This window comes from Heloderma suspectum, chromosome 4 (genome assembly GCF_057233095.1).
Source record: "Heloderma suspectum isolate Gila_16-S chromosome 4, 16-S_ref, whole genome shotgun sequence".
NCBI classification, from domain to species: Eukaryota; Metazoa; Chordata; class Lepidosauria; order Squamata; family Helodermatidae; genus Heloderma; species Heloderma suspectum.
The window spans coordinates 136,043,644-136,068,110 of NC_139461.1; the positions used below are offsets into that span (position 1 = coordinate 136,043,644).

The 24,467-nt window shown below is 41.8% G+C and overlaps 1 protein-coding gene across 3 annotated transcripts in view; it reads left to right on the forward strand.

The window, feature by feature from the left end:
* Positions 1-20,999, forward strand: part of LOC146347418 (carboxymethylenebutenolidase homolog) — a 33,698-nt gene extending 12,699 nt beyond the window's left edge. Inside the window, exons 2-7 of one of the 3 annotated variants that reach the window (XM_084850601.1) lie at positions 5,551-5,746; positions 14,529-14,751; positions 15,947-16,054; positions 18,616-18,758; positions 19,388-19,479; positions 20,609-20,999. In XM_084850601.1, coding sequence (XP_084706727.1) covers positions 14,537-14,751; positions 15,947-16,054; positions 18,616-18,758; positions 19,388-19,479; positions 20,609-20,794 — 744 coding nt within the window. In that variant the 5' untranslated portion in view covers positions 5,551-5,746; positions 14,529-14,536 and the 3' untranslated portion in view covers positions 20,795-20,999. Of the gene's footprint in view, positions 1-5,550; positions 5,757-14,528; positions 14,752-15,946; positions 16,055-18,615; positions 18,759-19,387; positions 19,480-20,608 lie in introns of all 3 variants that reach the window. The other 2 variants (XM_084850602.1, XM_084850603.1) reach the window with 2 other exon arrangements.
* The last annotated feature ends 3,468 nt before the right edge of the window (positions 21,000-24,467 follow it).

Consider the following 24,467-nt stretch of genomic DNA (forward strand, 5'->3'; position numbering starts at 1 on the left):
TGATCAAAAGGAAAAGTCAGAAAGAAAGCAAAGCAAAGCAAGACATCTCCTAAGTCAAATGTTTCTTGTGCAGATAAAAGATTCCCTATTAACATGGGGTGCATAACCTTAGAAACATTCATAAATGTTATTACAGTAATTAAAAATAAGGCACTGGATTTCATAATAGCTATAAAGAACAAACGTAATAATATGCGTCCATACAAACAGATGCTGACTTGGTAGTTCTTGGCAATTTCTTTGATGCCAACAAAGATACATTTGGCATGAAGTAGCAGCCAATCTGATGGATGCTGAGAAGTCTAGTGTTTCTGCCAAATAATGTGTGACAGGCCCACTGGTAGTTGCCCACATCTGGCAAATACAGAGCATCCTCCCATAAAAATCCTGTATAAGATCTTATCCATGGCCTCCTCTATATGGCACCACTTTGACCCCCCACCCCATCACAACTGCGCAGCAATGCAGTTTCAAATCAGCATGCCCTGCGACACACTCGCAATATACTGCACGCTTCCCCAACAGACTCGCCGTGCCCTCTTTTTTTTTGCTATTATACTGAAATGTGCAGCTGTGCAGTCCCGTGAGTGTGGGGGTGCAACACTTCAGTGGCTGTTTTGTATTTGAGTGGCTCTGCTGTGTCTTTCCATCACTTTTTAGGTAAAAAGTGGGTGTTTTCTGCTCCTTCATTTCCACACTGTCAGTTCCCCAGCCTGAGACTCTCGCGATGGTTCGCACTCACAAGCGTGAGTGATACATGCCTACCCATTGCTCCAAAATGGTGGCCGGAGCGATGTTGGTCCTCCCTCCAAGACCCCCCCCCCCGGCCCTTGGGCACTGAGTCCAAAAGCAGCCATTGTGAAGATATGAAGCTGCAAAAATATGTGAAAGTGTGGTTAAACAGATGAAAACGCCTCTCTGTGCCTCTGAAACTGCGCAGCTGCGAAGGGATGGCCGGAGTAAAGGAGCGTCACGGGGCGACTCGGGCACTACACACGCCTACAACACACCCACCACAAAATGCAAAGTTGGTTTGGGGAAGGGAGAGACAGCTCGCAACCGCAGCAAACCCACAGCAAATCAAAAACATCGCAGCAAAATGACTCCTTGGAAATCTGCATTTTCCGGGCGAAAACCATGGATGGCTGCGAAGTGGCGACTGCGTTGTCTAATAAAAAAGACCTCGACTCGCACCCGCCCCAAAGTAAAAGGCTCGTGTAGCTGGCCCCTCAGATGAGGCTCTTTGAGGCTCAGTTTGGAGTTGCCTTGTCCTGAAGTAACATTTGAGCTCTGGTCTTATGAAATTAAGGACCACGGTGGCTTAGTGGTTAAGATGCTGAACTGCAGACCGGAAGGTCGGCAGGACAGCAGTTTGAGACCTGAGTGCCGCGTGACGGAGTGAGCTCCCGTCTTCAGTCCCAGCTCCTGCCAACCTAGCAGTTTGAAAGCAAGAAATTGCAAGTAGATAAATAGGTGCCGTTTCGGTGGGAAAGGTAACAGCGTTCCGTGCACCTCGGTGTTCAGTCATGCCAGCCACATGACCACGGAAGCGTCTTCGGACAGCGCTGGCTCTTCGGCTTAGAAATGGAGATGAGCACCACACCCTAGAGTCGGACAAGACTGGTTGGGGACACCTTTACCTTTACCTTATGAAATTGCCCACCTGAGCACCATATGGAGCTGTCCGGGGTGCTATCTGAATTCTGAACTCTCACCTTGCCAGAACCTAGATTTTGCCCTAGTTGCCTTGCCTTTCTCTGCTTTGCTGCACCCAGACAGCTTGCCTGGAACCCCCCGCTTAGGCCAAAAGACTCATACTGCTGAGGCCATCGCTTGAAACGAGGGGGGGGGAATCCATTATAAAATAAATAAGTAAAACCAGCGGGAGATACTTACTGCTCTTCTAAAAAGAACTAAAAGGATGGGCATAGTGGATTTCTCTCAGAAGGGAATTCTCTAAGAAGGGAGATTAAAATTGGTTGTGCTGTTAGGGGATGACATTAAAAGCTTAAACATGTGATCACCGGGCACTGGATGTATATCTATTGCAGCACAGCATACAGTCAGGGCCAGAAATATTGCAGCAAGGATAACTGTTTTGGCAGTTGGCCTTTGTACACCACCACATTGAAGTTGAAAGGAAACACACCCAGATGGGAGCGAAGTCAGGACTTTCAGCTGTAATTCAGGGGCTTTGACAAGAGTGGGGCACTAACCATTCAGGAAGTACAGCCAGTGGCATACACACACACTCATCGTTGGTGGCTCATAAGTAATGGAACGAATGGCTGACAAGCAGCTGTATGACCAGGTGTGGCCTGTTTCCTGGGTACACCATGACCAATCAAGCAGATAAAAGGCCTGGAGGTGGTTCTGAGGGTTACATGTGCGTCTGGTAGCTGTTCACTGGAACTCCCAACATGAGGTCCAAAGAGGTGTCCATGCGAGTGAAGGAGGCCATCATTAGGCTGAGGAAACAACATAAACCCATCAGAGAGATAGCAAAAACAGTGGGAGTGGCCAACACAACAGTTTGGAACATCCTGAAAAAGAAGGAATTAACTGGCAAGCTCAGCAACAGCAAAAGGCCTGGAAGACCACAGAAGACAACTAAAGTGGATGACCACAGAATTCAGCTCATGGTGAAGAGCAACCCTTTCACAACAGCTAGCCAGGTCAAGAATGCTCTTGCGGAGGTAGGCATGTCACTGTCAACATCTACAGTCAAGAGACGGCTTTATGAATGTAAATACAGAGGCTTCACAACAAGGTGCAAACCACTGGTAATGCTCAAGAACCGAAAGGCCAGATTAGCCTTTGCCAGCAAACACCTAAAAAAGCCTGCCCAGTTCTGGAATAAGATTATTTGGACTGATGAAACCAAGATTAACTTGTAACAGAATGATGGGAAGAGAAAAGTATGGAGAAGGAAAGGAACAGCTCATGATCCAAAGCATACCACATCATCTGTCAAACATGGTGGAGGCAGTGTTATGGCATGGGCATGTATGGCTGCCAATAGAACCGGGTCACTGGTGTTTATTGATGACCTGACTGCTGATAAAAGCAGCAGGATGAATTCTGAAGTGTATAGGACTATACTTTCTGCTCAGATTCAGCCAAATGCTGCCAAACTGATACGATGCCACTTCGTATTGCAGATGGATCATGACCCAAAACATACAGCGAAAGCTACCCAAGAGTTTCTCAAGGCAAAGAAGTGGGATGTTCTTCAATGGCCAAGTCAGTCACCTGATCTCCACCCAATAGAGCATGCTTTTCACTTACTGAAGACAAGACTGAAGGCAGAAAGACCCACGAACAAGCAGCAGCTGAAGGCAGCTGCAGTAAAGGCCTGGCAAAGCATCTCGAGGGAGGAAACTCAGCATTTGGCCATGTCCATGTGTTCCAGACTTCAGGCAGTCATTGACTGCAAAGGATTTTCATCCAAGTATTAAGACGATCTTTAAGTTGAAATGATGTTGGTTTGTTCCATTGCTTATGAGCCACCAACGATGGGCAGGGGGGTGCATGCCACTGGCTTTCCTTCCTGACTGGTTAGTGCCCCACTTTTGTCAACCCCCTTGAATTACAGCTGAAAGTCCTGACTTCGCTCCCATCTGGGTGTGCTTCCTTTCAACTTCAGTGCGGTGGTGTACGGAGGCCAACTGCCAAAACAGTTATCCTTGTTCCAATATTTCTGGCCCTGACTGTAATTTCAGGCTTCTGTGGGGAAGAGAATCAAATATTTTAATGCTCCCCCATTAAAAACAAACCTCCCACCAGCTATCCAAGGTGCTGAACCCTATCCCCAAAATGGGTTCAGAATCTTGGATAGCTCCTTTAGAGTTCTGGATGGCTCTGACTAAAACCAAGAATAGAACCACAGCCCCACTGAAATTGGAGCCACCAGTCTCCATTACCTCCCATCCTGAATAATAACAGTATATCAGAGAGAAGGCACCCACCTGCAGACTAAAGGGGTACAATCCAGTAGCATGATACATCAGTGGCTGATTGTTCAGCTTGACTCTAAGACTGGAGCTACATTGAATAGAAATGCACTACTAGAACCGAGTCAATATTCATTTTTAATGCAGAATTGAACCAGGAGGTTGTTTGGTTGCTTGTAAAGTCCCTTTAGTGTATTTTTCCAATGTACAGTTTGGAGGCCGCTCTGAATTATGCCTTGATTTTATTAGGCTAATGCCAAATCATAAAGAGGAAGGGGGAAGCCATATAAATAGTGGGCGAGCTCCTTAAAAATACATACAAATAAACATAGGGTTGTAATAGCCTGATGTCTGATCATAACATTTAAGACAAAGAATGGTTATAATTCTAACTGGTTCAAATTCTTGGAGGTTTGAAAACAAAACTCTTGAACATAGTTTAGTCTTTTGCTAACTTGTCCAGTTAGCTGGGCAGAAGATGGTCATCTGTTGTATTTGTGCCTGTTATAATCCACATAATTTTATTATGTGCTATTTTTCTTCATTATTTCATTGTTTGCATTTTATGTTTTTAATGTATTGTACACTGCCCAGAGAACCTGGATTAATTGGGCAGTTTAAAAGGGCAATAAATGAATGAATGAATGAATGAATGAATATAATGCTGACAGCTGTGTTGATCTATATCTATGTGTGTATTATCAAATATCTATGTAGTGTTGTACATACACATGCACACACATACCTCCCCAAACAAGAGCAGTATAACAGCATAATGTCCAAATTATTAGGATCAGCTGACAGTCATGGAATAGTGAGCTGCCAAAGGGCAGTGTAATGGTTAACATGTTGGACTTGGGCTGGAGAGGCTTGAGATTGCATGAGAAAAGGACAGAGAGGAACGCAACATATTCCCAAACAGCCTAAGACCACCAGCTCAAGATTTTCCAGGGATTTCTTTTCCCAGCATCTGGGGAAAACGTTTTTTCTCAAAGTAAAGAAACCAGTTCTAGCAGATTTTTTTTCTATCAGGAGCAGGTGTTTTGTGAAGTTAATGGGTCTTAATTGAGCATTCATGACCAAGCCATCCCCAAATACTTTTGATTACAACAGGGATAGCTCACAACAATATTGTTGCTGGGAAAATCCATTTCTCTCCCCACCACCACCATCTACTGTGAATATTGCAGCTAAGCTCATATGGAACAGAAGTCTGAGGGGTGGCAGATGATGGGCCTGTTCAGATGTCATGCTAAGCCTTTGGTCCAGCGCTCTCTACAGTTTTGGCAAATTTTAATTTCCTTCTACAGCAGCCACAGGAACAAACACTGGAGTGGTACATGGGAATTGTGTCTACAACCAGAGACCATGTCACAGGGCTTATCTTCTTCACTTAAACAGAAACAAAACAAAGCTGAATGTGGGAAGGGACAATGCTGCTTATTGTGTTCCTCTTGGAAACTTCTGGTCTGGAAATTATTTCTCCTCTATGCAAAACAAAGCTAAAAAAAAAAAAAACAGTAACGAAACTTGAGGTACAAGAGAAGCCTGCATCTCTGAATCATGTCTCCTCCTCTTTCCTGTCTTTCTGGATCAGGCATTTAATTTTAAAGCAGCTCCTCCTCCTTATCACAACCTTATATTTCCCCGAATATCAAGAGGAGTGGAGCTAGAAACTGAGCAACGAACTATAGAGAGGTGTTGCTGCTTTTGACATCAGTTGACATCTCGCAAGTTTCTGCCATCACCAAAGGAGTCTTCCTTGGATTCAGATCACAACTCCTCTAACCCAGGTATGTGCAGGTAGGGAAAACATGCCACCCACACTTTCCTGAGGGAAAAAAGTGGTAGTTCTATAATGCTGTGGTGCAATTTGAAAGAAGGAGATCCAAGCACGGCAGATGTTACAGTTGAAGCTGGTATAGTATAGTGGTCTCACCTTCAAATCCCAGCTCGGTCGCAAATTCATTGGGTGGCCTTAGGCAAGCCCCTTCCTTTTAGCTTCAGCCCCCCTCTGCAATAAGTGGATAATAGTGATCTATTTTACAGGGGTGTTATGTTTACAAGGTAATATACCACATGAAGTCTTTGAACACTTAGTAGTGCTATATAAATGTTAAGTAATATTGTTGAAATCAGTGGGATTTACTTCCAAATAAACACACATGCAATTAAGATGCTATCCTTTAAATATGAGGTAGTGAGAATCAAGACATAAATATTTGTTTTCATTGATATACCTCCCACACACAGAAAGATACCTAGAGTCTTTCAAGAGCAATAAATGGAGCATTCTTACAATCATTATATAGCATTTTTAATATCCAAAGTGGTTCACAATCTTCAGAGGGGTAGCTGTGTTAGTCTTCTGTAGTAAAAACAATGAAGAGTCTTATGGAGCCTTAAAACTAACAAATCTATTATGGTAGAAGTTTTTGTGGACTACAGTCCACTTCATCAGATGCATAAAGTGTTATCCTGACTTAAAAGCATATATACACACTGTGTTGCGGGCACTGGGAGAGATTAAAAACAGTGAGGACAGAGGAAAATGAAATGCGGAAAGTACAGGCAGTGACAATTAGCTACAACTAGTATAACTGATGTCATATCTGTTTTGTGGAGGATGGAGAACAACATTTATAGTCTTACACAGCTCGGGACCACAGTACCCAGTGGAATGCCTCTCCCAGCATGAACCGACCCATGCACTATGCTCTACATCTAAGGCCCTGCTCCAGGGGCCTCCTCCAAGGGAAGCTTGGAGGGAGGCAACAAGAGAGAGGGCCCTCTCAGTGGTGGCCCCCCATTATGGCATAAACTCCCTGACGAGGCCTGCCTGGCGCCAACATGGTCATCTTTTTGGCACCAGGTTAAAACTACCCTCTTCTATTACAGTGTGCTCTTTGTTCTATGTCATTACATGAATGGTTTATACTTTATATAATGTATTTTAATGGTTTTTTATTTTTGTGAACCACCCAGAGACCTTTGGCTATGGGGCAGTATTGAAATATAATCAATGAATTTAAATTAAATTAAACATTTTCCATTACCACCAGGCCTGTCTTCTCTTTTGAGCCATAGTAGATTTGCTCAATGTAAGCAAGAAATCTGCAAATATCAAAAGAACAGAGACGTGGTGTTGTACTCATGTACATGAAAGAAACTGCCAATGTGGTGTAGTGACTGGAAATGTTTGGGTGTGGGAAGTTAACTCTATGTTAAAATATCCACTTCTCCACCAAATTCACTGTGTGGTTCCTATTATTATTATTTACATGTTATCTTTCTCTAGGGCATTCAAGGTGGCATACATGAGTGTCCCCAGTGTGGTATAGTGGCAAGAGTGTTGGACTAGGAGCTAGGAGAACCGGGTTCTAGTCCCCACTCGGCCATGGAAGCTCACTGGGTGACTTTGGGCCAGTCACAGACTCTCAGCCCAACCCACCTCACAGGGTTGTTGTTGTGAGGATAAAATGGAGAGGAGGAGGATAATGTAAGCCGCCTTGGGTTCCTTGCAAGAGGAAAAAAGGTGGGGTATAAATGGAATAAATAAATAAATAATAACTCTGTGAGGTAAGATAGGCTGGAAGAGAGTGAGTAGCCCAGGATGCCTCAGGGCTTATTAGACCAGGACTGAACATTGTGCCTCACACTCCCTCCACTCACACACCAAATAGAACACTTCTGTGATTTGCTGAACCACAGTTTCCCATTATGTCCAAATCAGGAAACTGTGGTTTAATCTCTGCTTTCTAAGCAGGATATGACACCAGGATCTGATCCTGGTGTCATATCCTAGTTTATAAACACAGGCTAAACGATAGCTGCCTGCTTTGGATGTAACAGGAAATTGTTGTTAAAACCCCATAATAGTGCTGAAGTTGGGCATCCAAGGGGAGGTTCATGGATGGAGTGCATAGGCATAAGGCTCATTCTCATTCTAATAATACACCATGGTTTATTGAGTCTCTGAATCGGCCCTGGGTTGCCACTCCCACTTCTCAGGGTAATTATTGTAGGGATAAGAGTAGTAAAGGGTTTTGTATATTTGAGTGTTCTGTATATTTATTGCTAATAGTAGCCCAGTTCAAACATACAGAACCAGCAAATAAGTGCATATAATGGAATGCACCAGCTCGGCACTGTAGACAGAACACTGACAGTATGTCACAATTGCAGACAGAAACACTAGAGCAAATAGTAATCGTGCCAATTTGTTAAACAATTTCTTGATATCAAGAGAATCATCAGTGTCGTAATCATCATCAATCATTAGCCTCAAGTTTCAGGTGCTTCTGAATTAACAGTGTGATCTTATGCACAATTACTCTGAAGTATGTTCCCCCCTATGTGCAATGGAGCTTTCTCCCAGATAAATGCATGTAGGATTGCAGCCTAAACTCTTGCTCTAGAGTTGTCTGATATCTTATCTCAAATAATAATACTAATCCATGGGCATCATCCAACACAGTTACTGCACATATGCAAGCGACGTAGCGCCAGCATAAGTGCTCTATAGCGCAATGCATGAGAGTTTGCTTATGCTGGCACTATGTCAACTGTGTAAGCTCAGCAGCCCGGCTGCATACTGCCCCATGCTTTTAATGGCTGCCCTGTATTTCAGAATATGACAAAATCTTACAGATATTACAGTATTGTAAAATAACATACTGCACAGCAGAACAAACATATCTACTCTGTAACCTCCTTAATTTTAGAAGATTGTGAACTCCAGATTTCCTCCACAGCATCAGCCCAATTATTTGGGTTTCTTTCTACATACAATTGATCACTAAAATGCTATTTTTATCGTGTTGACTTGTTGCTATGTAACTACCAGAGAATGTGAAGAATGAAGTAGATTATTACTTTGACTGAAGAAAAATCTAGTGGTGAATGAAGATGCAAACTTGAAGACAGCATCTGTAAAATTAAAGAGTTTTCATCTTCTTTGTTCAACAGAAACCATTCTAACATAAAGTATCAAGGGGATTAGGGAAGGGTTTCCTCACTGGTAGACCCACCCCTGATCCTGACTTCTGCATGCTCATATAACCTTCTGACCTGTACCTGAACACATACAGAAGGTCAGATGAACATGTGTTCTCCATTACCTCCAACAGGTACAGAGACTGTTGCTGCCGTTCCACATACACCACTACACATATTCATTCTCCCTGGATATGTTGTTGGCACAGGGTTCTTCTTAAGTATAAGTATGGACTTCCATTGGGCTTTCATCCATCTCTTGGGGACCAATATTATGTAATAGGCAAGCTGGATCTGGCTTCCAAAATGATGACATTATTATTATTCACAATAAAACATCCCATAATATAATCTAAATAAGCCAAGCACCAATAAAAACAAAACGTAAACTGAGAAAAACATGCAAAAATTCCATAGAACTTATCTGGGATTCCAAATTTCTTCCTGTTGGCCTTCTACATTTTCTTTAAGAGCCCCATGAATACCGAAGTTGGCCATTCCTGCTCTGTACCCATGAAGTATAAATGGGAAGTACAAGTGTTTGTTTGTTTAAAATATTTGCATACCACCCTTCATTACCAAATCACAGGATGGTATACAAAATTCATTAAAACAACAATGAAAATAAAATACAAAGCCACAATAAAAATAAAAAGTCTACTGAGCTAAGTATTAAAATCAGCAAATACCTGGGTAACCAGATTATTTTTAATAGGTGTTGAAACACCTCAAGTTTGGTGCCTGTCACACAGTAGTGGCAGAGAGAATTCTGAACATGTGCAGGTGATAGAACAACCAGGAGGCCTTGATCTGTAGGTCTCAGTAAAAGTTGCTGATTTGCATAGTATTGCTGATGGAAAGTGTGAATAAGAAGGAAGAACAATTGGAATGGCGAAGCAGGAAGAAAGGGTGCTTCCACTTCTGTCTACATGTAGGGTGAAATCAGGGTAGGAACAAATCATTTGTGAGCAAGCTCCTTCTGGCTCAATAGGGCTCCACCAAAATTGTCCAACTTAGCATAGGTAAGTTACTTGGTGGAGTTAGTTGACCAGAACACAAACAAGGAGGTGAGAATCAGGAAATGCTGGAAGAAGAAATGGAGAATGATTGTGCCAACAGCCTTATCTCGATGAGGCATCAGCTTCCAATTCTACCAAAGCCTCTCCACTCCAGACAGTTTTAAGCAAAATAAATGGTCACTTGTTATCCATTTGCCTTGAATGGCCTATACATCTTCTCTAGGGGTAGTAATCCTGTTGTGGAAATAACATTTGAAGTGCCATCATTTTTGTAACTTCCAACAACAATATTGTAAGTGCAGTGTAGAATGTTATTGTGTGTCATGACATCAACTGGCTATGCCATGTGATGTGGATGTCTATGTGTGAATCCTCCCCTCTACCCCGCAACAGGATCCCACCACTGTGTGACTTTAGTTTTTTAGTTTTCTTCTTCCCCAACCCAGTGCCCTACAGATATTTTGAACTTCACCTCCCATCAGCCCCAGCCAGCTTGGCCAGTCATCAGGAGTGCTAGGAGTTGTAGTCGAAAACTTCTGGAGGGCACCAGGTCGGGGAAGACTGCATGAGACAGCATATCAAATGCACAGAACCAGCAGAGGCAGGAGGGATGCGATCTTACAGCCCCTCGATATATTCCATTTACCCCATTTTTGACTATTCATTTACTTACTTAAAATATTTATACCCACCGCACTTGTCCACAATGCGTAAAGCAGCTTACAATGAAAACTATAATGGAAAGCCATTGTAAAACAATGTAGCAACTAACCATAAACAATGTATGAATATGTCTTCCTCCAGTGCTTGTCTCTCTTCAGTGCAAACACACACTTTATTGCCTCATATTCCTGGCTGGAATGTTTGTGTCAGCTCCAAGGTATTCCTCGTCCCAACGTATTATTAGTGTAGATTATATCAACATTTTCACCAAGATCCCTTTCATTGAGCTTGCTGTCTGCAGGCAGTTGAACAATTTCTGTGCCCCAGACAATTACAATGGTTTAATCTTTAGCTTAGTAGCACTCCCCTGGCTTTGAATCAGATCCACACTTTTCTGCGTCAAGCTGCAAGGCTTTTTTAGTCACTGCCACTTTGATGCACCCTGCCCTCTAGCCATCCACTCCAGATACAATAACAACAGCATTCTGATGTGCATGTTTATTATTAATTATCGTTTGTAGCTGGTATTCATTTTGTCTGTTCCTGGTTTGCATACTGCTTCTTCAAGGATGCTGAACAGACTTTTATCCATTTTCATAATCACTACCATTACTATTATAACTATCATTACGACTAGTAACCCTTGTTTTAATCAACACAGTACCATCAATGTGGTACCATACACTTCATGTTGCAAAGAGGCAGGCTGTTCGCAATAACCCCCCATCCTCACTTTTGAATGTTTGCCAAAAAAAATTATTACATGGTTGAATTTAAACATTTTATTATACAGGTTGAAAGGAACAGATCCTTCTCAACTATCATTTCTTCCCAGTGCCTTTCAAAATTGGCAGACCCACAGTTTAGCTTAGTATGATTCTGCTCCTAGCTCAGTATTCCAGGAGTACTTTAGATGTCTTTGTCCCTCTGGTTTGAACCTCTTTCTGTTTTCTGAGCATTCTTCTCTTTCCCAGTCTTATAAGATAGAACTACGGAACACCAAAACACAAGGATGTAAGGCGACAGACAATAGTTTTTTAGAGCATTTGAGGGGTCTGTGAGAGAGGCTCTGTTGCCTGCAATGCATATACTTATACCACTATTGCCTTTGGAATACAGGTCTAGCAGGTTTTTGTAGTTTTTCAAAAACCTGAAAAACCTGTTCAACCAGAGGCAAGGGTGGAACACAAAGGGATGCCACCATCATTAAACACACACACACACACACACACACACACTTGTTTCTTTCCAGCCTCTGCTGCTTCCTGATTAGTCTAGGAAAGGGGGGGGCAATATCGTAATAAAAGCATTTAAAACTGTTTTCCACTCAGAAATGATAGCTGCATAGCATATCAAAATCTGACAAAATTGAAGCATGGGAAAACCCCCAAATTTGCATTTAAAAATGGTGGCCATGTGCTAATTTGCAGTTAAGTGTCATGAACACTATGAGGTGGCCATGATACCTCATGGAGTTCAGTATTTTCAAGTAATTTATGGAAAGTTGTAGACTTTTCATTCTCAAAAAATCATGAGGTGGTATCTGAACCTAACCTGTGAAGGTATACAGAAAAAGTACAGTTGCATGTTTCATCGAGTTACTGTTGAATGCTATAAATGCTGGTTATTTTATGCCATTATCATTTAATATTTTTGAATCCCTCATACAAGTGTTCATATTTTTGAGTCACCCTGTATCTTCTATAATAATAAAAGAGGATGTGCGTCCATCCGTCAGCACCATAGTGCCATGACCGTGAAACCTAGACACCTGAAACTTGGCATACGAATTAAGGACACCCTAGGGTTGTGCACCTCAGGGTTATTTGGCTTATAAAATGCATTAATATGTTTTATTTGATTTAAATGTGCCCATGTGATTGAAGCCTGCAGTAACACCTTCAGCCACTAAGGGCAGACTTCCCTAACAAGCACAGAGGCTTTCTGTCCATACAGTCTGAAGTCAGGGAAGGTTAGTAGGCAGAGGGACAGACTTATACAGCTGACCCTTCCCCCTGCTGTGAGGCAGCCCCCCCTCAAGGAATAGAGTGCCTCGGAGGCAGTGCGGAAGTGCGGGGAGGTCAGTTTGCAGAAAATCAGATATTCTACAGCCATCTAGCCGCTGACTAGTGGCCATAGGATTGCTCCCTAATACAACTAGTATTATAATAATAAATTAATACAACAGCATGGGGAGGGACTCTGTCCTTTGGACTACTCCCTCATGGCTTCAAACTGTATGGACTGCAAAGCTATGTGCTGGTTAAGGAAGTGACTGAAGATAGTACTGCAGGTTTCAAACACAAAGATATTAACATTACTTAATGCATTTTACAGACAAACAAAATAACCCTGAGGTGCACACTCCTGGGGTCCCCTTAGAATGCATAGCAAGCTTCAGGTGTCTAGGTATCAAGGGCTTGGCACCATAGAATCATAGAATAGTAGGGTTGGAAGGGGCCTACAAGACCATCGAGTCCAACCCCCTGCTCAATGCAGGAATCCAGGTCAGAGCATCCCTGACAGGTGGCTGTCCAGCCTCGTCTTGAACGCCTCCAGTGTGGGAGAACCCACCACCTCCCTAGGTAATTGGTTCCATTGTCGTATTGCTCTAACAGTCAGGATGTTTTTCTTGATGTTCAGCCGGAATCTGGCTTCCTGTAACTTGAGCCCATTCTGTATCCTGCATTCTGGGATGATCGAGAAGAGATCCTGGCCTTCCTCTCTGTGACAACCTTTCAAGTACTTGAAGAGCGCTATCATATCTCCCCTCAGTCTTCTCTGAAGACACACATTCCCTTTTATTATTAAATATAATATGCTTATTATGTATAATAAATGCAATTCTATGTTTCTGGGTGTGCAATAGTTATTCCTTAGACCTTTACAATTAAATACTGGCCATTGGGACATTACAAAATAGAACAAGAAAAGCTTAATGAGGCGTTTCACTTAACTGCAAATTAGCACACGGCTGCCATTTACAAATGCAAATTTGAGGGTGCTCCCACGCTTTGATTCTGTCAGATTTTGATATGCTAATCAATTGTCATTCTCAGTGCAAAACACTATCAATTGCTTCTGTTACAAGTTTGCCCACATCAAACTGTATTTTTCCTATACTAGACTGAGACTCAGTCTTAATCTGCGCACAGCTAGGCAGATTGGTTAAAAAAGGGAGATAAAGAAGATCACTATCACAGAATTGCTCACTAGTGTTAATAGCCTGGCTGGGCAACCTTTTGGCATTGGGGAGTGCCATGGGTCCCATGGAGCCCTTTGGGGGCTGCACAGGTGGACAGAGTTGCAGGTGGACCTCAAGATAAGGCAATTGAAATCTCATGTAAGATCCCATCTCACAGTGAGATGCAGCCATATAAATCTACCCCAAATTAGCAAGCAGAGGGAAGAGTTTGTGACCGCACTTGTGTACACTGATGTTGTGTAGGTTCCATTCCTTAAGAACAGGAAGGGAGGCAAAAGGGATCACCAATGAATGGAACAAACAGATGGTACTGGGGATTTAAAGCAGGACTAACATTATATATCCCATTTTATTTTATTCAGAACGTTGCTCGCATCTTATGATGATCTGATAGGGATTGCCAGATGCTAGATCATCTAAGAGCTTCTGTCTCTTTAAGAGCTGCATAGAAGGAAATATTTTACCGGGTGTTGCTGTTCCCTTCACTGTAATACTGAGATGAGAGAAGGTGTATCTAGGAAAATGTTCCCTTTTGTGCAGCCTTAAAGGGACAGGACCTGGCAGGTCTGATCACTGCCCTCAAAATTTCAGTTTAATCTTACCTTTCTGCTGCTTGGTGTGGTATTTTTTACAACAGCTTGTGTAGGTTTAAATAAGTTGAATATTATTAATTGTATTTTGTTTCCATTTCAGTTTTTTAAATGACTAGTGAAGGCTTGCCTTTTGAATATGACGTTGGAAGAAGAAGCAATTATGTGGGGGGTGGCCAGGAAGTGCAAGTCGAGCACATCAGTGCTTATGTTTGCCAACCCAATTATAACACAAACAAAGCTGTGATTCTGGTTCATGACATATATGGATGGCAATTCCCAGATACCAGATACATTGCTGATATACTTGCATCTAATGGATATATGTAAGCTGCTGCCATTATTATTATTATTATTATTATTATTATTATTATTATTATTATTATTCCAAGTATTTATAACCTTTTTATGGCTAAGTCCTTACATAGCAATGCACACAAAATGAATGAAACAATGGTACATTAGTCAGATCATGTAAGTGTACACTAGACGCAACAAACAGATGTATGAGAAAACTGCTGTAGATCACACATGGCTTTTCTACATGAGGCCGTTAATCTGCTGCACCTACTTTTGGTTTTGTCAGAGAATTGAGATCCGAACACTGCACAAGGAGTGTTTGCTTTCCTGCTTTTCCACTACATAACTTCTAGGTGGCACTGTGGTATAGCGAAATAGTACAAATTCACAAGGAGAAACAGTGTTTTCTTTCCACCGTCAGAAATAATACCTCATTTTTCCTGCTCTAAAAAAAAATCCCCAAAAGTGATGTTTACACACAGAAGCAAAGCTGGAGGGTCACAACATTGTCTAAAGAACCTGTAAACAACTGTGAGTAGGGAATTACAAGCACAGTGAAAAGAAACATTTTAAAGGACTTCTTAAAGACCTATACTGAAGGAACTAAGCTAATGCTAACCTGTTCTTTTTACTCTCCTCAGACTCTCTACTCAGTAAGTTTGACCTGGCATGTGGTGGTTTTCATACAGAAAGATTACCTGTGAACTTTTTGTCTGAATGCCTTATTCAAGGGCACTGAACTCATCAAAATGTATATTAGGGAAGATTGCCTGAAAGCTGCCGATGTATAGTGTGTTGTTTGTCTAAAGTCTATAGCAAGTCTGAAAATGAAATTGCTTCACAAACAAAGAATCCCATGGCATCAGCAGGGCTTTTCATAAGCAATGCTGCACAACCCTGCCCCTGCTCCTGCCCAGCTAGGGTCAGCTCCAAAGGGTGGGGCAACATTGGTCATTTGCCAGGGCCTTGACTAGGGAAGTCCCATTTCCTCAACCATTCTTCCTTTACACAGGGCATGCAAGAAATGCAGAGACACTGTGACAGAACAGTGTCCTTTCAGACAGAACAGTATTCTTTCTGGGTGAAAGAACTGAGGGGGCTTTGCCCAGTGACCACAAAATCCTGGAACCTACGCTATTGCCCATCATGCAGTAGCCAGCCCCCCTGCAACCTAAACTGAGTCTCACAAACGTTTTAACATCTTATTGTTGTTCTATACAGAACCATCTGCCCAGACTTTTTCCTGGGAAAAGAACCTTGGAAACCTACAGATAAATGGAAGGATTTTAGGGACTGGTTAAACCACCGAGATCCCATGAAAGTGGACAAGTAAGGCTAATATTTATTTCAAAAGTATAAGTAATTGTATCAAATGAGGAAAACATGCAGTTAAGTGATGCTACAAGGATATACTTCATGGAGTTTGGGTGGTGGTGGTTCATGTTACAGTTCGAGGGCATAATGTCAGGCCTGGGGCCAAGTCCAGCCCTCTTGGGGTCTCTATCTGGCCCTCCAGGGGTCCGGGAAGGCCACACCCCCTTCCCCCAACCACCAATTGTTTGCTGGTTCCCCAGCTTTTGTACAGTTTTCCCCCCTTTCTGAAAGGCTGAAATGCCTCCCCTAAGGCTTACTCAGTTACTGTAAGAGCTTTAAGCTAAAATATGCTGGCATTTCTGGTATTTTGGAACTGCCCCCTTCCCTTTGGCCCAGGCTCCTTTGCTTTCAGTCCCATGCATCACTCCAAACTAGAATTTGGCCCTCAGGCTGTGAGAGGTTCTGCACCCCTGATGTAGCATGATCCTAAGCATATTTACTCGGAGGTCAATCCCACCAGGATCAATCAAACTTACAACCTAGTAAGTGTGGATAGGATTTCAACCATATCTGCTTTTATGAGAACATACTAATCTCCTCAGCAATGCAGATAAGGACCAAGGTTTTGATGGCCTGGGAAAGTTTTTGTCTATATGGGATTCAGCAAAGCATCACTCATGTTCTAAAAGAGGCCTGCACAACTTGTGACCAATTAAGCCAAACACAGCCCAACAGCCATTGATGTTAAGTCCATTAGGGGCTTGATAGAGCTCCTGGCTTTGTTGCCTGCCTGTGACTGCATAAACAGCAGGTTGTCAGGCACTTGGCAGACTACAATACACGGTGACTGAGTGGATCTGGGCTTCTTCCAGACTTGGGGCTTATAGTGTTACCCACTCACTGCTCTTCTGCTGTAAATTACATGTGGAATTGCAGCTGATATTCTACACTCTTCAGGTGTAGCAGTTTTGGGGCCCAATCCTAGGTGTGTTTAAACAGAAAAAGGTCCTACAGCTCCCAGCATTCCTTAACATGCCACGCTGGCGGGTGAATGGTGGGAGTTGTAGGACTTCATTCTGTCTAAACATGCATAGGATTATGCCATTTCTGTGTGAACATCCCACTATGTTCTGTCCACGCTAGAGGGTTTAACATAGTCATATGGTGCAGGAGGGACAGTGCACCTCAGTACACTATTTTAGCAATGTGTTTGTTTTAATCAAATGTTAAATTTGCACTATTATTATTATTAAATTTATTAATCGCCCATCTGGCTGGTCACCCAGCCACTCTGGGCGATGTACAATATACAATAAAAACAGTTTAAAACAATAAAATTCTACAATAAAAACATTTTCTAAAATACCCTAACCCACCCCAAATGCCTGCCTGAACAACCACGTTTTTAATGCACGACGGAAGCTCATTAAAGAGGGGGCATGACGGAGTTCTCTAGGGAGGGAGTTCCACAGAGTGGGGGCCACCACAGAAAAGGCCCTCTCCCTCGTCCCCACCAGTCTAGCTGTCCTGGCTGATGGGACAGAGAGAAGGCCATCTGAGGCTGATCTTGTTAAGCGGCCTGTCTGGTGCTGCTGGAGGCGCTCTTTAAGATAAAAACACTAAAACACATTTTCATTTAAACCATATATATATATATATATATATATATATATATTTCTCTTTTTTAGTGCAGGTAAAAAAAGGATATTAGCACAAATTTTAAAATGGATTTAAATTTTTTTTTTTACACACTGCTAAAATGGTGCTGACTGGAAAAGTAATAGTGAAGGTATGCCAAAGTGAACACCTTGGGCTAAAGGCACCCAACAGGCCTCAATAACCTGAAACATCACTGCTTATGTAAAAAATATGCCCCTTTAAAAGATGGAAGAATAGCACTATGGCAATCTACATCTTCAGAGATTGCTCAGCTGCTGTTTTCCTTTCCTTTCCTGGCCAGGGGTGGGGGGTGTTCAGATTTTGTGAGCTCTAAAAAGAAACAGATTCAGAGAACAATGGTTTGCTGCTGATGTCATGTAGATGCCTTCTAGGGACTGAACAAAGAATAGCAATTCAAGAGTAAACTAAGATCACAAGTTAGACAGACTTGGTCTAAAATATTATGCAGGTGAGAGTGCATTCTCATGATGACTTAACAGATTTCAACTCTCATTACAACATGATCAATCCCTGTCATTCTTCCATGCTCATTTGTTCTTACATGTATGCAGAACAGAGGACTAGAATGAGATTTTCCTCCATTCCTCTTCTGTGTTTCTATAAACTCAGAAATGGGGTCCCAATGCTTTCCTGATTGCCACTCCTTATGTTTATTATGAGGAACCCCAGACATTTAGAAGTGCATGTGCATGCATTTAAAAGCCGTTTCTGAGAACATGAATTCAAACACTTAGTCTGAAATGATAAACCACACTTAAGAAATGCAGCCTCTGAGTGGGACAATGTTCTGTAAGGCCATGGAATTTTTTAATAGGTAGGAGAAAGTTTTGATAATATTGTAATTTCTTTTTAGATATTTGTGTAGATGTCTTAGTTCCCTTTTGTTTATGTCTTAGGACAGCTGATATTTTTATGAAGTATCTAAAGGAGCAGTACAATGCAATGAAGATTGGTGTCGTTGGGTTTTCCTGGGGTGGAATGGCTGTACATCACTTGATGCTGACAAATCCTGAATTAAAGGCCGGGGTATCCCTCTACGGTAGTGAAGAATGCTTGTTCACTTGCGCAGGCTCATATGCTTTTGAATATTTAAGCACTTCTAGATTAATTCCACAGAAGGATGAATTGCAGATTCCAGTGCAACCATTCAGTTCTACTACTACACTGTTCTCGCCGGGAAAGAGCAGGATATCCATTCAACTTTGAGCGCAACATGCCTTCAGGTGCAATCCTATGCATGTTTAGACAGAAAAAAATTCCTACCACTCCCAGCCAGCCATACTGGGGACATCTTTTCTGTCTGAACATGCATAGGATTGCACCCTTAGGAAATTTGGGTCTATGGGGGCTGTAAAGACTGGCATAAGGCTGCATTTGCCAAAATTAATGTGAAAGGGTGAATACAGGACTTCCCTGGCATCAGACCTCACATTTGCTGCAGTTGCATACATCTGTACGTTGAGCTGCTCCATAGTACTGAATCATCCAAGTCTCAAATGTTTTTTCTTTTTATTTGTATGTTGTTAAAACTGATATCCTTTTATGTTGAAAGCATGTGACATAACAGAAGAGACACACTGCTGAAGAAAATAGAAGCCTTTGTTCTCTGAGTTTGCAGTTCACCTTCAATATCTGTTGATGTAAGCTCTTCATTTAAATATGTTTTAGGAATCATCAGGGACTCTAATCAGAGGTATGATTTGCTGAATCCGACCTTTTTTATTTTTGGCGGAAATGATCACACGATTTCTCTTGATCAGGTAAGCAATTGTCTTCAGATTCTAACTCCCTTGGTGACTGATATGCCTGCAGTACATATATGGAAGACAGAATGGAGTACAAGGATCACACCGAGTCCCTACTCTCATGTACCACTTCCATTCAACCTTTCCCACTCAATGCAGTGAAGCTGGGGAATGACGGGGCAGGGCCTAGCGTGCACGGGGATGTTGCAGGTGGGGCCAGCATATGCAGACCCATCCCACTTCTTTGGAATGCGTAACTAGGGCTATAGTAACCTGGTCATCTATACCACCCTAACAAATAATAATTTTACCAAGCATCCAGTGCAGATTTAAAGGATCCATGGGAGTATCCATGTATATGGAAATACCACCATAAGTTGTATGCTTACATTATTTGTTAAAAATATTTAGACTATGTTCTCAGAATTGTTTAGAGGGGTGTGTTTTTAAACTTGGTTTTTTAAAAGAGATGGATTGAGAGTTGTATGAAAGCCATGGTATGGCATCTGCCTTGGAACCTCCTGTCTTAATTCTACATCTCTGAGATGTAGCCTGCACAGGCTGTAACTGTGCAGTGGTGCAGCGGGACAGATAGTCTACTTTGTACATACTCAGAGGTACTTTTCTTATTTAATATTATTTTGCATCTGTTTCTGTAAAGAAGGGGCATCACCACAGATGGGAAAAGAGTACTGCTGCATTGTTGTGGTTAAAGGAGAAGGGCAGAGGCTACAAGAGCAACAATGGCTGAATAGCAGTTACCATTATCATACTGCAGTGATAACTGTTGTTGCATATGACACCAATGGGCACCAGTTGTTATCACTGCAGTATGATAACAGTAGACTGTTGTGTGTAGATTCAGCCAATATCTACAAGATATATATATTTTAGGGCACGATCCGCTGGCTGGGGAATGCTGGGAGTTGTACGACTTTTTTCTGTCTAAACACGCATAGGATTGTGCCGTTTACTTTTTAACTTACACTCTGGTATGAGGGAATCTATTGTTGTTTAGTTGCAGTTAATCTAGCACTGGATTTTAAAGCAAAATATTCAAGGAATCCAGGTTGCAAGTGAGTAAATAATGAAGTTTAATTTTTAACTTCTTGTAAATAACCTATGAATTTGTTTTATGTTACAGGTTACCTTATTGGAAAAAAAACTGAAAGAATACTGTAGAGTGCCCTATAAAGTTAAAGTCTATCCTAAACAAGTTCATGGGTTTGCTCAGTGTAAGCCTGAGGACATGAAGCCTGAAGATGTGCCCTACATGGAAGAAGCAAGAATGGATATGATTGACTGGCTGAACAGATACATTATGTTTTGAAGCAATATATATCACTTCATTTCCCCCTGCCCCCAAATACACTATATTTTTTTCTCTAAAATAGTTATGGATAGCAGTGTTATCCATCAGACTGAAGAAGAGAAATTACATTTGAGAGAACTTGCAACAATAAGTACTAAAATATTTTTATATAGTAGTCCTCAAATAAAATTGTAATTATCTTTGAATGTCAACCATTCACTACTGAAAATCTTTTCTGTCACAGCATCTCTTATAACAAACTTGATTTTTTAAGGGTTGCTCAGTTGTTCTTGGCTTTCCCCCTATTTTATGTGCCATTATCTTTCCCTGAAATGTTAACATGTTCAGAATCTCAACAGTCACTATATTAGTTAATTTCATCTTTAAACATTTCCAGGGCTCTAGCATGCCTTGAAGCTATACTCTTTTAGCTTCTCCAGAAGAGGTTAAAATCCCGCACCCTTACCGGGGCTTCTGCTTCCAGAATCATTGCGGGATTAAGATCGCCTCCTTTACATGTGGTTGTTACCAGGTTTTTTCTTTCTGGGCAAGATAACAGATATTATCATGCTTTGAAGCGCAATAAATTTCCAGTTAATTTCCGGAATCCGGAAATTTATCGCAGCGCCTTCTAGTGGCTATGTAATGAAATATATAGAACTTGCCCAGAAAGAAAAAACCTGGAAACAACCACATGTAAAGGAGGTGATCTTAATCCCACAAGGAATCTGGAAGCAGAAGCCCCAGTAAGGGTGTGGGATTTTAACCTCATGTGGAGAAGCTCAAAATCTCTTATCAAGTTATCCCCATTGAGAATTATGCTGCTATAACGGCAAGAAAGCATGGGAGGGGCCCTGGAGGTTGACCATGTTGTATAAAGGACCCGCAAAAACCTGTGAGTGACCAATCAGGAGTACACAATAAAAACCTCATGTAGAAATGCCCTTTGGCTCAGAAACCCTGCCCCTTTAATTCCAAATAAGTAGAGTTGCTGTGGTTACTCCTTGGCAGTGGGGAGAAGTAATTTTTAGCACTGAAGCAAAATAATTATACAGAAATTCAAAGCTGGATCCTGGCTCAAATTAAATCCTGTCCAGTTTTCAAGCAATAAAAATATAAATAGTGAAGATCAAGGAAGGGAGAGAGATAAAATATGATACCCAAATTACAAACTTGGAAGGACAGAGAAGTAGTGCTATTATCAAGAGATAGTGCGGACGGCCATTTTAGCACACATCTACTACAACATTTCAGGATGATACAGACACCCTTCCGCCACAGTGAGAATGCTGTTCCATGCAGAGAGATTTCTCAAATGGTCGAACTGGCTAGCAGTCTTCCATGAACATAATTACCACCCCCACTCCCATAGTGTCATTATAATTTTAAAAAATTGCACAAGGCTGTATAGAAGAAATTAATGGAGCAGATTGCCTTGAGGTAGGGATGTCTACTTGAAGAAAGAATCTAATGAAATAAAGTACACAAACAGACTAACAATTATGAACTTTCTAGAAAAGTAAGGATAACTTTAGATTTCCAAAGAGGTGGACAAAGAGGTTAAGCATTTGAGAGAAGACCGTTTGTAGCACTGGGAAAGAAAGAGATTGGCTACATCATAAGGAAATAAGATCTCTTTAGACAGCTTCTCCTATGTATAACATTTCCTATTGCAGCGGCACCTCTCTGTATCAGGTTATCTTTTTGGATCTGAATGGGAAGAGAGGCAAAACATCATCACTTCTTATGTGTATTCCCAGACACTTTGATTGGTGAACCTCCCATGGTTCCACACTCACCCCTTTTCAGACTGGTATGCAAACTTCCAAAGTGACACACAGGATTCCTTCACTGGGCTAAAATCCCACAACTTTACTGGGGCTTTCTACTTCTGTTTTCTTTGCAGAATTATGATGGCTCCTTTAGACAGCAAGCATGTGATGTGGAATTGAAAACTTCCTTTCTTGGCAATGCTCTATATGTTCAATGAAACAGCACCATCTAGTGGCTGAATTATAGTGCTACGCCAGCATTACACACTGGCAATATCTTGCTTTTTAAAAATTCCAGCTTATCTCCAATCTTTTTGAAAGTGGGATAAATGGGGAAAAAGCAGGATATGTCCTGAAGGTTGATGATGTCATGTAAAGGACCTGCAAACTTCCATGAGTGGCCAATCACGAATGTGCAATAAATTGCTCATGTAGAGAAGCTCTCAAGCTCAGGAGAAAACATTTCTTCCCATTTCCAGCAGAAACCAGCTGTACAGACCACAATTTGGATGATCCTTGCAGCAATCATGAAACCACACTTTCTACCCAGAGCAGTATTTTACATTTTTAAAAAATTGATTGGTATGCAGTGCAGACAATTAATCACTCATGCCATTAATTAGTTAATTAATGACATTGTCCGACCCCCCCCCCCGGTAACAGAATATTAACTGGACAGCTTACAATAAATAAGTATAAAACAAAAGCAAAACAAAACCATAATATCAAAAACATAATAAATACAAGCATCAGAGTCTCCGTTGTTATTGGAAGGTCTTGTTGAGACTGGTCAGTCAAATTGACCTACAATCCTTGTCTATAAATACTTATTATTGATAACTAAATATGATACACAGGGTCCTAAGCGGGATTGGAAAGGGAACTAGATTGTCCCATTTTGCCAATCAATGGATTGCCGCCTTGGTGTCTGTAACTGATGTGTCCATGGATTTCAGGTTGCATCTTATTCAGCAAAAACTTTTGTTGCATGCCTATTTGACACTGCAACATGTCTTTAATAAGGGTTTGTCTAAGTCAACTAATTGTTGGATGTGTCAAACAGAAGAAGGCTATCAATGGCTGCTATTCCTGATGGCTATATGCTACCTCCAGTATCAGAGGCAGTATGCCTATGTACATCAGTTGCTGGGGAACATGGGCAGGAGGGTGCTGTTGGTTGTACTCATGTCCTGCTTGTGGGTTTCCTGTGGACAGCTGGTTGGCCGCTGCATGAACAGAATGCTGGACTAGATGGACCCTTGGTCTGATCCAGCAGGGCTCTTATGTTCTTATGTTCTAATGCTTCTTTTAAGCATATGATTTGGCAATGCCCATTGGTTCCCCATTTTGGGAGGAGATCATTATATGGATAAATTCTGTATTGGAACACTCCTTAATATTTACTGATGTACATGCTCTTGCCTCTTTTAAATAATCTGCCTGCTTCCTGGAAGTTCATGCATGGTCAGCACAAATAGATTCTGTCAGCTAAACAACTGATATTACAACACTAGAAGGATAAATGGGGGTTCTCCTAGAACCATCCTTGTCACTTGAGGCTCAGGTGGCCTCAGTGGCAGGGAGTGCCTTCTACCAACTTTGTTTGGTTGGCCAGCTACGCCCCTAACTGGACAGGGATAACCTGGCTTCAGTTGTCTATGCTCTGGTAACCTCCAAGTTAGATTACTGCAATGTGTTCTGCATGGGGCTGCCTTTGTAGACGGTTCAGAAGCTGTAGCTTGCGCAGAATGTAGCAGCCAGATTGATAACAGGGGCCAGAAGGTCCAAACATGTAAGACCAACTCTGGCCCGCTTGCATTGGCTGCTTATATGTTTCCAAGCCCAATTCAAGGTGCTGGTTTTAACCTACAAAGCCTTACACGGGTTGTGACCGCAATACCTGATGGAGCACCTCTCCT